At 46.0% G+C, this 13,343-nt stretch overlaps 1 protein-coding gene across 1 annotated transcript; it reads right to left on the bottom strand.

Annotated features, from left to right (window-relative positions):
- RPL32 (ribosomal protein L32) lies at positions 1-12,196 on the bottom strand. The gene is made up of 4 exons (XM_068251535.1): positions 12,098-12,196; positions 3,435-3,535; positions 3,148-3,329; positions 1-167 (listed from the first exon to the last, which is right to left on the bottom strand). Exons 2-4 carry the CDS (start codon positions 3,528-3,530, stop codon positions 38-40), a joined length of 408 nt encoding a protein of 135 aa, XP_068107636.1. The 5' UTR covers positions 3,531-3,535; positions 12,098-12,196; the 3' UTR covers positions 1-37.
- Positions 12,197-13,343: the final 1,147 nt, after the last annotated feature.

Genomic DNA, 13,343 nt, shown 5'->3' with positions numbered 1-13,343 from the left:
TGGGGTACAGTTTGTCTTTTATTTAAACAAAGGTGGTTTATTCGTTCTCCTCGCTGCGCAGTCTTGCATTGGGATTTGTGACTTTGATGGCAAGCTGTGCTGCTCTCTCTACAATGGTCTTGCGGTTCTTGGAGGAGACATTGTGAGCGATCTCGGCACAGAAAGACCTGCAAAGGGGAGGAAAAAAAAAAAAAGTTTGAAGAGAGGCGAGACATTACAGATAAATCAAATTTTTCCCCAACACTGCAGTGCTGTGACACCGACGCACAACCAGCAAGTTAGCCCAACGGTCTCATGTTGTCACCTTCATTAAAAAAAAAAAAAAAAAAAAAAAAAAGCGAACACCAAGGTGATAAACTTTTATCCATCATAAAAATTACTTAAAGTAGATTTAAATATTAAACTGATATATTTAAAGTTTTAATGTTTCATTGACTTAAATTACACATTCATTGAATTATGCCAGAGCTGAAATATGTTAACTACTAACCCACTTTTATCCCTTTCCTGCTCTCAGAAGCCATTTGTGTGTTTATGGCTACAATTCCTTATCAGCAAGGGTAAAGCCTGGTACACACCCTCAATTTAGATTGGCCAATCACTGACCAATTTTACCACCTCATTGTAGTATTAAGGCCCATACACACGTCGGATTTTAGCGAACGACCCGTCGTTTGAACGTTCGTCGTTCGGACGTTTTTGCGTCAAATCCGACGTGTGTACAGACTATCGTTCGGGTGATAAGACTGGTTACCAACGATCTGCCGGGCGGATCGCTGGTAACCAGTCTTATCACCCGAACGATAGTCTGCACACACGTCGGATTTGACGCAAAAACGTCCGAACGACGAAACGTTCAAACGACGGGTCGTTCGCTAAAATCCGACGTGTGTATGGGCCTTTAGGGTTATGATCCACACAATCGGTTCAAGGTATTCAAAGTCTGTTAATCCCTCATACTACGTGGAGGTGGTAAAATTGTACCAGGCCTCATGCTGGGAATACACGGATCGTTTTTTTCCACTCCATTTTTCCATTCACCTCTCAGGAATCGAGCGGGGAAATCGGACATGTCGGAAATTATGTAACCATCTGCCGCAAAAACGACCCCGTGTATTCCCAGCATTACACTATAGTTGACCTGTTCCAAAACCCAGAAAAAAAAAAAAAAAACAATTTGTATACCTGATGTTTTATGCCTGGCACACTATGCAATTTCCCAGATGGGACTAATCGATTATTTCTGACCCTTTACACTGTAAGGTATAAAATCATTTTTATCTGGTAAACAAGTAATAAGGATGCTAACCAGGCAATCCAAAAGTTCAATCCACTATTACTTTTCTTGTTAAATGATCATTCCCCAGTTTACCTGACTCATTTGGTACACAAAAAGTTGCAGGGCTGTCCTTTTTTGCTTATCTACTTCCACAGACTTAGCTAATGCAGCCTGATTGGCTAAAGACTCTCCCACCAGTATTCCTCTCCCACGCCTCTGTATGGCCAATATTCTACACTGAGACAATGCACTTTCTATAGTGAAGGGCGGGAGCAAATCAGGCAGAGGAGGAGAAGGGAGGAAAGGACATCAGAATTGGCTTCAAAATAGCCAAACTTAAAAAAAAAGGGAAATGCTAAGGAGTATTTTCTAAACTGTAAACAAATCACTAACATGAAAACATGGACAGTGCAATTCACGTTAAGTAGAGCAAGTATTTATCTACTTCTATTGCCATTTCTGCTTCATGCAATGAGAGCCTTTTGAGCATCCAAGCTGGTGGCCAATTTGCCTCATCAATACACGTGACTGGACTGGTACTTTGAAATTGCCGAGTACACCCTATAGGCGGTGTTAAGTGATTCATTCGCAACTTCTATGTCAAGTTATCCATTCTACCACACCAGTTTTTTTGCATTGGATACTGCTGCAGATCATGCGACGTTTGCAATACTGTTCTGGCTGCGGAGTTGAGGTGAAATACTTGTTATTCCCACAGTCCAGATCTGGAGATCTAGTGCTACTTTGGATCCTCATTGCCCTGCATGTGTCAGGCTTAATTACTGATGTTAGGCTGCGCTGCCCCAGTATAGATCCATGTGCACATGGGAACTCATCTATAGGGAATTGAGCAAGGGATATATGGCTGACAGCTCCTCTTTAAGCGAGGTTTGTCGGTGCCAGGCCCGGTAGCAAAACGAATGCACTAGCCTCACACAACCCTTTTTATCTTTCCCTCCCACATTCCTGCTACCTGCCAATTGGCTGAGGGCAGTTCAGTGTGACAGGAGGCTCAGAAAGGAACTAAAAGATAAGTCACCCCAACCTTCGGCAGAAGCTGCTGAAATACGATGTTCTGCTCATGTGTTTACAAAGCAAACTAGATATGACAGTGCAGTTCTGCATACACATTTCAGGCAGAGGAGTAAGGGAGGAAATTACATCAGGATTGGCTTTAGTAAGGGGTAGTGCACTGGTTAAGGGCTCTGCCTCTGTCACAGGGTTCGAATCTAGTCTCTTCCTGTTCAGCAAGCTGGCACCTATTCAGTAAAGGAGTCCTTGGGCAAAGCTCCCTAAAACTGCCGCCTATAAAGTGCGCCCTATTGGCTGCAGCTCTGGCACTGAGTCCTCAAGGAGAAAAGCGCAATATAAAATGTTCTGTGTCCTGTCTGTGAAAAATGCCTAGACCAGTTCTTTACTACATAAGATTCACGGAAATTAAAATGGACTGTACTATACATATGTTCTGTAAGTAGAACAAGCATTTATTTACTTCTATATGCTTTTTTTTTTTTAACCTGGGATAGTATGACTGTCCCTAGTTCTTTAAACACTTGAGTTTAAATTTTACTTAAGACAGACCATGGAAAACATGACACAGGCATGTTCCCTTCTAGATAGCATGCCTGTGTCCTCTCGACAGCGCTTTACGCCCCTCTCCCCATCTGCCTAATGGGGTAGGGAGAGTCATTAGCAGGAAAGGCACTCCTGTGCAATGCCCCCATCCCTGGTGTTCAGAACGTCTTTTTAATATTCAGGTACACAATATCCATATTCTCAATCTCTTGTCTAGATGAACTCAACATAAAAACAGCGTAGTCACAAGAGTTATAAACATAGTAATAACCAAACATCTGAACAGTACTCACTTGTTGCTCATCATGAGAACCTCGAGTTCCTTGAGGTTGTGGACAAGGAACTTCTTGAAACCAGTGGGCAGCATGTGTTTGGTTTTCTTGTTGCTACCGTAACCGATGTTGGGCATCAAGATCTGTCCCTTGAACCTTCTGCGGGCTCTGTTGTCAATACCTCTGGGTTTGCGCCAATTGGGCTGTGGCAGAAAAAGAAAGTTGCAGGTTATAATTCTTGTGCGAAAAAGGATTCCACGCAGGGAGGCACCTCCATCTACATGTGACATTGTGACGCTCATACCAACCTTAATCTTGACATAACGGTCTGACTGGTGGCGGATAAACTTCTTTGTCCGCTTTTTAACGATCTTAGGTTTTATGAGAGGTCTGAGAGCAGGCATGGTGCCTAAACAAAAATACAAAACAAAAACAGGTGTTAACACCATTTGGTTTTCAGACACTTTATAGTTTTACTGCCAACATGCTAAGTTTAGTGATGGTAACAATCAGCAAAATTTACAGATATTTTTACTACTGCCCGTTGGTAAAGTATCGGTAATTGTACCAATATACTAGCAGCTATCTCCAGCACCCATTTTAGGGCTGGTTCAGATGGACGTTTGGAGGCGTTGCGTTCGTTGGCGTTGCGTTTAGCAGCGTTCGTGTGCGTTTGGATGCGGTCGCGTTTTTTCTTCCCCTAGAGGGACATTAGCCGTCACGGTTAACCTCCCCTGAAAGCTACATGTAGCTTCCAGGGGCTCCTTGAACGCCAGGGAAAATCGGGACCCAAACGCCGCGTTTGTGTAAACGCGCTTGAAAGCTTGGTACAAACGCTCCCATTCACTTGAATGGGAGCGTTTAACACCAAGCCCTGAACGCTGGCTGTAAACGCTCTGCAAACGTCCGTCTGAACCAGCCCTTACATGTATGCCTACAAGCCTAGCAAACCTTGCCTTCATCCCAGCTGTACCCCCAAAACATCAAACAGAACTTATTGTGAAGCTGTAGCAGTAGATCTTCCATGAACCAGTACCAGAAACCAGCCACGGAATGGGTAAAACTGCAGTGTTGTCCCCTCCATCTTGCAAGCTGGAAGAACACAGGACGCTCCCCAGCCCGAACAATGGAGGATAGAGGAAAAACAAACTACATTCTGCTTGTCTCTAGGAACATGTCATAAGAACTCTAGCTAGCTGCCACAGTTTTATCCATATCCAATCTCTCCTGTACTTCTGTAACAAAAACATCAGCATAACATCAGTTCATACCAAGGTCGTGGAAATGACATATCAAAACAAGCACACATTGTTACAAAGGGAATAAATATGGCAGCCCCCTTATACATCTAACTACAGGTTTCCTTTAACTCGTCAGAAGATAATTGGTACAGCCCACCTCCACCCTCTGCTGAGCTATTGTGTTTCAAAGATTTTATTGAAATTTGAAATTGTGTACAGCACAGTAGAAAAGGCTGAAAGTCAGCATGACATTAAACAGATACTATAGAACAGATTGCTTGCGGGGTGGCGGTCGAGAGATACCGTACACGTCTCAATATGGCTGAGGATGTTGCTATTAGCTACCTCAGATGACCAATTAAAGTAGGTAGTGAAAGGCAATACAAAAACCAATCTCCCTCTTAACAGGCTATTTTGCACAAAAATGGAGGGAGATCCAGATTGCCTACTACCCTCAACACCCCCCCCTCCCATTAGGTGTCCTCAGGTAGCCTGAAAGAGGGTAGCTGCCAGGAAAGGGGTCAGCTGGGTCACCGGTCCCTGCTCCCCCTCTAGCTATTTGCATGTAAAGTAATGCAATGAGCGGGAAAGCAATTGCCTACTTCCTTCCTCCGCTTGCCACAACTTCCTGCAATGCCGCCCACTGAAGTATAGAGGGTGGCATTGCAGGAAGTCACGTGGCGAGAGGTGGAACCCAAAGAAGGTAATAGCTGTAGAAGGAGGGCTCCATCCCCCTCCCCTGTGCCTGCTGCCCCCCTTCTTAGCTGCTACCCCCTCCAGCTCAGCCTAAGCTGAAGATCCAGCCTGGTGGATCTGATAAAGGTCTGTTAACCACTTCAGGACCAAAGCCTAATGCTGGGCATACATGGCAGTCACGCAGGCTTATCAATCGAACCTGATGGCTCGATTGATATCAGACGTGTCCGATCACCGCGGGGATTCCGCGCTCGACCGGGAGATAAGCGCCGGCGGGGACGAGCGGGAATAGATCCGGGCGCACGCGCGGACACGGCGGGAGTCGTTCCGGCGGCTAATCGAGCCGCCGGATCGACTAGTGTATGCCCAGCATAAAGGGGCCCATATGCTGGTCGATTTCAGCCTTCGATCAAATCAGTTGATTGAAAATCGATTGCCAATCTCAATTTGATCTGACAGGATGGAAAATCTAGGTCGATCGGCTGCTGGCAGCAGATAGATGGCCCATAGTTGCATTGGATCTTAAGGTGCCCATACACTGGTCGATTTCAGCCATTGATCGATTCCATCAAATTCTCCAATCAATTTGTGGCTGATTTCGATCAATTTCATCTGACAGGATGGAAAATCTAGGTAGGTAGAGTTGTATTGGATCTAAATGGTCCAATAACGCATTTAAGGGGCCCATACACTGAGCTGATTAGCAGCAGATTCCGATCGATTTCAATCGATCTGACTTGATGGAAAATCTAGGTGGATCTGTTGAAATTGCTTATTTTGCATTGGACCTAATGGAAATCTGATGGCAAACAAATGCCATCAGATCGATTTTCAATAGCTTTCATACTAAAATCTATTGGAAATCTGTTCCTAGTAAAAAAAAAAAAAAAAATAATTTCCTGAACACATCAGATAGATCAGAAATTATCTGATGATCTATCTGCTGCTAATCTAAAGGTGCGTACACACGCACTATGGCCGCCAACGACGGGTCCGTCAGACCCTCCCGCTGGGCGGACTTTCAGCAGACTAGTGCGTGTGTACGCACTGTAGGCAGACTGATAAGGCTGTACCTGAACGATCGTTCAGGAACAGCCTTATCAGTCCGCAGACAGAACGTACACACGCACTACAGTCTGCTGAAAGTCCGCCCAGCCGGAGGGTCTGACGGACCAGTCGTTGGCGGCCATAGTGCGTGTGTACGCACCATTACATGTATGGCCACCTTTAGATCGATTCCCAATAGATTTTATTCTGAAGTCTATAGGAAATCTGTTCCTAGTGTGTGGCACAGATTCTTGTCAAATTCAACGTAACAGGCGTCTGACAAATCTGATGGTTGAATCTTCTGTAAAGGTGGCCATACACAGATTTGCAGCAGATTCAACCATCAGATTTCTGGCAGATGCCTGTCAAGTCCAATCTGACATGTGCCACACTAGGAAAAGATTTCATTCTGAAATCTATTGGAAAATCGATCTAAATGCATGATTGGATCATTAGATCCAATGCAACTCTATGGGCCAGCAGCAGATAGACCTAGATTTTCCATCCTGTCAGATAGATCAAATCGATCGAATGGGAAATTTGATAGAAACAACTTCTGATCGATCAATTCTATAGAATCGATCGGTAAAATCAACCAGTGTATGGCCACCTTAACCCAACCCCCCCCCCCCAGTGACTAGGCCATTTCTTACAATACAGGGCTGTGCATCTCTGTCCAGCATGCCACACAGCCATATGGCTCAGCACATGAGTCTTACCTCCTTTTCCTTAATAGGACACTTTGGAAGGTCTGATCGTTGCTTTTTTTTTTTTTTAATTAAAAAAAAAAAAAAAAAAAAAAAAGGAGGGAGGAACTGATCTTTTGCATGCGTACAGCACATTTGAAAGAGTATCTGATGGGTGTGCTCGGCTTAACCATTTCAGCCCGCTGGGATTTCTCACCTTATGCATCAGAGCAATTTTCACCTCCCATTCATTAGCTAATAACTTTATCACAATTTATTGATCTCTCGTGTTTTCCGCCACATGTTCATGTTCAGTGATCTCAGGGCTACCAGGGAAAGGCACGGGAGCGCGCCGCAGCGTGGAACCGCAGCAGAGCAGCCGCCTGGACGTGAGGATCATATTCAGGCGACAAATGTTTAATAGACTGTTCTCATACGGCATGGAAGGTGGTAAAATTGGTCTGTGAGCTTTCATTTTCCAAAGACTTAGCTCTCAAGTGTGTACTTCGCTTAAGTTAGCCAATAAATGGTATCTTTCGGATTCAAAGTTTCTCCCCACACAAAGCACATCGATTTTAATAGATCCCAGCAGGAAATCTTAAAAACTCCAACTACAGCATTGCACTATTCGACGCAGAGCAACGTTATGGGCTTACATTTCAGGGCTGTGGAGTCGGGGCAATTTTGGGGAGTTGGAGTCGTGGTTTCAGAAACGGAGGAGTCGGAGTCGCATGATTTTTGTACAAAATCCACAGCCCATTTAAGTATTAGACTAAGGAGTCGGAGACGAGGAGTCGGAGCAATTTTGGGTACCCGGAGTTGGAGTCGTGGTTTTAGAAACTGAGTCGGAAGATTTGTACCGACTCCACAGCCCTGCTAGATTTTCCACCCTTTTATCGATTTTTTATCAAGTTTAACCACAGTTCAACCAATCTATTTTGATCAGAGCAATCGAACCTGCAAAGAACTGAATGGGAAAAATCTATGCGTTTGGGAACCTTGGGAGGCATACATGCAAAAACAGCACAGGGTGAAGCCGAAAACATCACACTGCTCCTGCAAAAGTCATGGCGGCTTCAACTACTATTCCCCCTTCAGACCGCCATGGACTTGGGAAAGACGCAATTTGGGTGTCAGCTATTGCTGGCGGCTCAATTACGCTATTTTTATGGCAATTTGGGTGCTGTCTTTTGATGGCTCCCAAATTAATGAGTGTCGCTACAGCCATAATTCATATTACAGCCTATGGTGGCGCATGGTGCACCTGAATTTCCCTACACCTTTTTGAGTTGATCACTATGAAGCATGCAGAGTAGTCAAGTCAACGAAATGCAATTAATTTACAGCTGAAGCAGATTCTATGCAGCTTGGAATTGGAGTGAATACAATCCAGGTCTTAGTTCCATATATCTGCAATAATTTAGCATCAAGTCTGAATTAGATTATTAGCGACTCATTGAACATTCTAGAGGGTGATACCACCTACTATGCTTGCTCTGGGTCACATGACTGACTTTTCTAGGGGCTCATTGCATTCGATTGCCCCAAAATTGCATGCTGCGGTTATCACACACTATCAAGCAGGTCGGCACAACATCCGCTATTGACTAATTTCGTCCAGAAATTGGTCACATTGGGCTCTATTCTCAAAGAGCCAAAAGTACCGCAAAATTTTACCGGTAAATTCCCGCCAGCGGTAAACTCCGCATTTTTTTAGCATTCACTAACATTTTCCGCATGTTTGCCGCATGCGGGAAAAAAGATGCGGAAACAGGCATTATTCATGCGGGAATCATGCGGTAAAAAGGTCGCATGAAAAAGTGTTTAAAAAAAAAAAGTTAAAGTCCACCAAGCACAGCCCTTAAGCCTCCACACTTCATTAAAGTCAATGGGATGCGGAATATATCACCTACTTCTTGTAGGTGATAAAAATTCGGTAATTAACGAAGAAAAGATGCGCCTGAACATCTTTGAGAATTGATCTTTTATTGCGGAAAATACCGACTTTTGCGGAAATTTTACCGCATGAATCCCGCACTTTTATCACACTTTTTCCGCATGCGGAAAAAACATGCGGAACATTTTGAGAATCCCAACTTGCCGGTATTTTGGGTGCAAACTTCCCGCATGTACTTTACCGCATGCGGAAACTCATTGAGAATAGAGCCCATTGTCAATTGGGCATGCACTTGGTGGCACCGATTTGCATCCACTTATATTAATCAGCCAAGTTGTCCAATGTATGCCTTTAGGCCGGATCCACACTAAACGCTTTGTGATTCATTAGCTTTTTAAAGATTTCTCCCATTCACCTTCATTAAAATAGCGGTACAAATCGCCAGTTTTGTACCACGATTTTAATGAAAGAAATTTTTACAGAGCACAAATAAATCACAAAGCACTCAGAAAAAGCGCTTATGTGGATCCAGCTGGAAACCTCATAGGGAACCAGGATTGTGGAGTCTGAGCAATTTTTTGGGTACCTGGAGTCGAGCGAGAGGGGGAAAAAAACGACCCCAACTCCTAATGAATTTAAACTAATTAAAATAGAAAACCTAGAAGTTTCCAGCTGGGTCCCCTAAAGTGCCAATAATTCTAGCTAGCATACAAATTTAAATGTAAACTTTGTTGATTTTTATAGGCCCAATATCTAGTTGCACACAGCTTGCATTACCTCACAAGGCAAAATTTGCCACTCATTGACCAGCTCTAATTGGATTGGACCCAGAGCTCCAATTAAGCCCCTGTCAATTCAGGCTTCTCTAGAGCAAAAAACGATGTAAAGACAAGTTTGCTCCTCTCACTCGAAGTAAATGAACAGTGTAGTCAGTCACTATTCTGATTCCATCAAGCACAGCATGTCAAGATAGCCACGACACTGTTTTTCTGAACAATGTTGCATTGCATCACACTTTATGCACCCCTGATGCAGCCTCTATTTCATGGTGTGAAACATTGGGATTTCATGGGGTGATGTGTTTCCACATGTGTTTATGATTCTAGTCTGGGTTAGAGGGAATACCCTGGATGTTGGAGTAACTGGCCACTTCAACAAACTAAGTTTTAAACTTTGCCCTCCCCCAGAATATGTTCTCGAAGCAGTGGTGTATCAATAGTGGTGTGCAGAGGTTACAACCACACCTGGCCCCTCCCTCAACAGCAGTATTCAAGAGACTCTGAAGCTAGCCTAAATTCACTATTTTAACATGCAGCCATGTAAAGAACTATAACCCCAGCTAAAACGCTGCTATCCCGCAGCAAAACGCAGGGTTAATAGCCCCCAAACGCCCCCTGCAAAATCCACAACTTTCTTGGTCAGGGATTTTGCTCTTCCTGGAGGCAGAGCTATGAGCTGTAGATCTGCGTGGCGATTAATGCGCATGGAGGCAGATCTCCACCTCTCCCCCGCCCCCTCTGTGAAGGAAGACAGAGGGGTGGGGAGAGGCAGCGATCAGCGGGGGATTGACTCGCTGAGAGGCAGAGCTACAGGGCTTAACTCTGCCTCTTCAGGTAGCACTCCCCAGGCACCACAGAGGAGATTTGGGGGGTATTAACCCCCTCGTTTTCTTACAGGATAGCAGTTTTAGCTGGGGTTATAGTTCTTTACATGGCTGCATGTTAACCACTTGCCGACCAGGGGATTTTTCAATGATCGGTGCTGCGTGGGCTCTACAGCCCACAGCACCGATCAGGAGTGCAGCAGGGCGATCAGACTACCCCCCTTTTTTCCCCACTAGGGGGATGTCCTGCTGGGGGGGTCTGATCGCCGCCGGCTGCATTTGCTTAGCGGGGGGGCTCTTCAAAGCCCCCCTCCGCAGCGTTCTCCGCCGTCTCGCCGCTCCCTCCCCATGTGAGCTGCGCAGGACGGATTTCCGTCCTGCGCATTGAAGGATAGGCTTCAGCCTATCATATGCCGGCAATCCGCCGGCCAATCAGAGGCCAGGGATCGCCGATCTGCCTTACAGCGGGGATTTCTTCCCCGCCTGTTTACATTTTGCCGGCGAGCCGCGATCGGCAGCTCTCCAGCTGTTCACGGAGAAGCCTCTGCATCCCACCAAGGCTTCTCCCATCACCCTACATCCCACAGTGGTCTCGCTGGGCCCCTCCACAGCCAACAGTTTGTCAGGCTGTGGCACAGGAGCGCCTGCAATATTTGCCTTCCCCGGCTCGGGATCTGCGACAAATAGCTGATCCCATTTGGGTCCGCTCTACTGCGCAGGAGACCGACCCAGCTATTTCTACCTGATCCCAAGCGGTGTTCTCCCCAGGCTTTTAGCCGGGTGCTCCACCCAGCTAGTTTTGGTGAGCACCCGGCTGTCATCAGCTCAACTCCACCTCTGCTGTAAGCAGAAATGTGCAGAGAAGCACTGGCCCTGCATTTTCATCTCACCCTACCTGGCTACTTTTTCATGCCACCCGGCTGGAAAAAAATTCTGGGGAGACTCAATAGGATTCATGGGCTTCCCCCTCCCAATGCCACTTTTTTAATGTTAGATTCTAAAAAAAAAAAAAGTCCCATGCCAGTAACAGTCACTTCTATAAATGCTTTTAATAGTGGTAATATAACTGTTCCCCAGCCCTTACTTGACCCCCCTCCTAATACTGTGGTAGGCCATGGCAGGTTTCTGTACACAAAAATTACATATAGAATGCTTGGGGGGCAATATAAAACCTGCACTGGGGCACAAAGCTCATTAGCTACACCACTGTCTGAAAGTATCCATGTTGTCCAATCTAGGCTGTTTTTAGGAATTACAAGTTTTAAATATCCAAGGTATAACAAGTGTTAATGTAACACTGGAGCAGGTCTATTAAAGCCAAAGGACATTATTTGGACTGCCGCATAATTGGAACATTAAAATGAAATATTTTGATTGGATAATCTGCATAATCTGCAGCTGCTGCGCTTTTATGCTGACTTCACCATGTGCTGATTTTAGATAGACCTGCCATGCAGAGCTTCGCATACAGCCATACTCGCACATACGCAGTACCCGATGGCATTGGCCTGTCTAGTTACATGTCTCTCACCGGCACACCATCACCCCCACACAGGCAGACCAGCCAGGTCAGCACCCTCCAGCAGCACATATACAGAGGCACCAGCACACCGCAGCGCGTATCCGCACCGGCCTACACAAGCAGGGGGCACCCATAACACTGCTCACATTATCCCCCGCCCGTCCTGCTACCTCATCCATACCCCCTCACAGCTGCCCCCCGCAGACACCCACACAGCCTAGTGCCATCCCGGGGCTCATAGCCGCTGTAATACCGGAGGATGGAGAAAGATTCACTCACCGCTCTGGTTTGTCTGTCCGCCTTCTCCACAGACAACCCGAGGAAGAGAGGGAACCAGAGAGCCGGCTGAATACAAGAGCAAGTGCGACTTCCGGGAGCTTCACAGCGCTAAAGCCGCAGTGGCACCTAGATGTACTGCACCTCTGATTGATGAGATAGTTCTCAGCTGGTTGATTTTTGCAGTTCTGAACAAAATTCCATCTCAGGGCTGGAACCAGGGGCGTAGCAATAGGGGGTGCAGCGGTAGCGACTGCATCGGGGCCCTTGGGCCAGAGGCAGTGGCGGACACAGGCAGCAGTGGGCCCCTGTGCAAAATATCAATTGTGGGCCCCCCTGACCTGCGGCGCGCGAAGCGCGCCGCGGCAAAAAATGGGCGTGGCTATAACCTACGACGCGCGAAGCACGCCGCAGCAAAAAATGGGTGTGGATAGAACCTGCGGCGCGTAGCGCCGCGGCAAAAAATGGGCGTGGCAATGACCGGATAAGGGCGGAGCTAACTGTAATTTAAAGTGATCCCGGGGTGAGAGTGATATGGAGGCTGCCATATTTATTTCCTTTTAAACAATACTAGTTGCCTGGCGGCCCTGCTGATCTATTTGGCTGCAGTAATAAACTGAATTACACCAGCAACAAGCATGCAGCTTAATCTTCTCAGTTCTGACAATATTGTCAGAAACCCCTGACCTGCTGCATGCTTGTTCAGGGTCTATGGTTGAAAGAATAAGAGGCAGAGGACCAGAACGGCAACCAGGCAACTGGTATTGCTTAAAAGGAGAGAAATATGGCAGCCTCAATATTATTCTCACCTCAGGTTCCCTTGAAAAGTGCAACGCAAAGACAGTGGGCCCAGGTTTTGGTGACCCTTTCCCCAGAAAATTCACATAATTGTGCAGGTTTTCTCATGAAAATACACATAATGTGAGCAGATATGCCCAGAAAATACGTGCAATCATGTCGGCAGATATGCCCAGAAAATACGTGCAATCATGTCGGCAGATATGCCCAGAAAATACGTGCAATCATGTCGGCAGATATGCCCAGAAAATACGTGCAATCATGTCGGCAGATATGCCCAGAAAATACGTGCAATCATGTCGGCAGATATGCCCAGAAAATACGTGCAATCATGTCGGCAGATATGCCCAGAAAATACGTGCAATCATGTCGGCAGATATGCCCAGAAAATACGTGCAATCATGTCGGCAGATATGCCCAGAAAATACGTGCAATCATGTCGGCAGATATG

The sequence above is a fragment of the Hyperolius riggenbachi genome, chromosome 9 (genome assembly GCF_040937935.1).
Source record: "Hyperolius riggenbachi isolate aHypRig1 chromosome 9, aHypRig1.pri, whole genome shotgun sequence".
Lineage (NCBI taxonomy): Eukaryota > Metazoa > Chordata > Amphibia > Anura > Hyperoliidae > Hyperolius > Hyperolius riggenbachi.
This window is presented reverse-complemented; position numbering and strand designations above follow the sequence as displayed.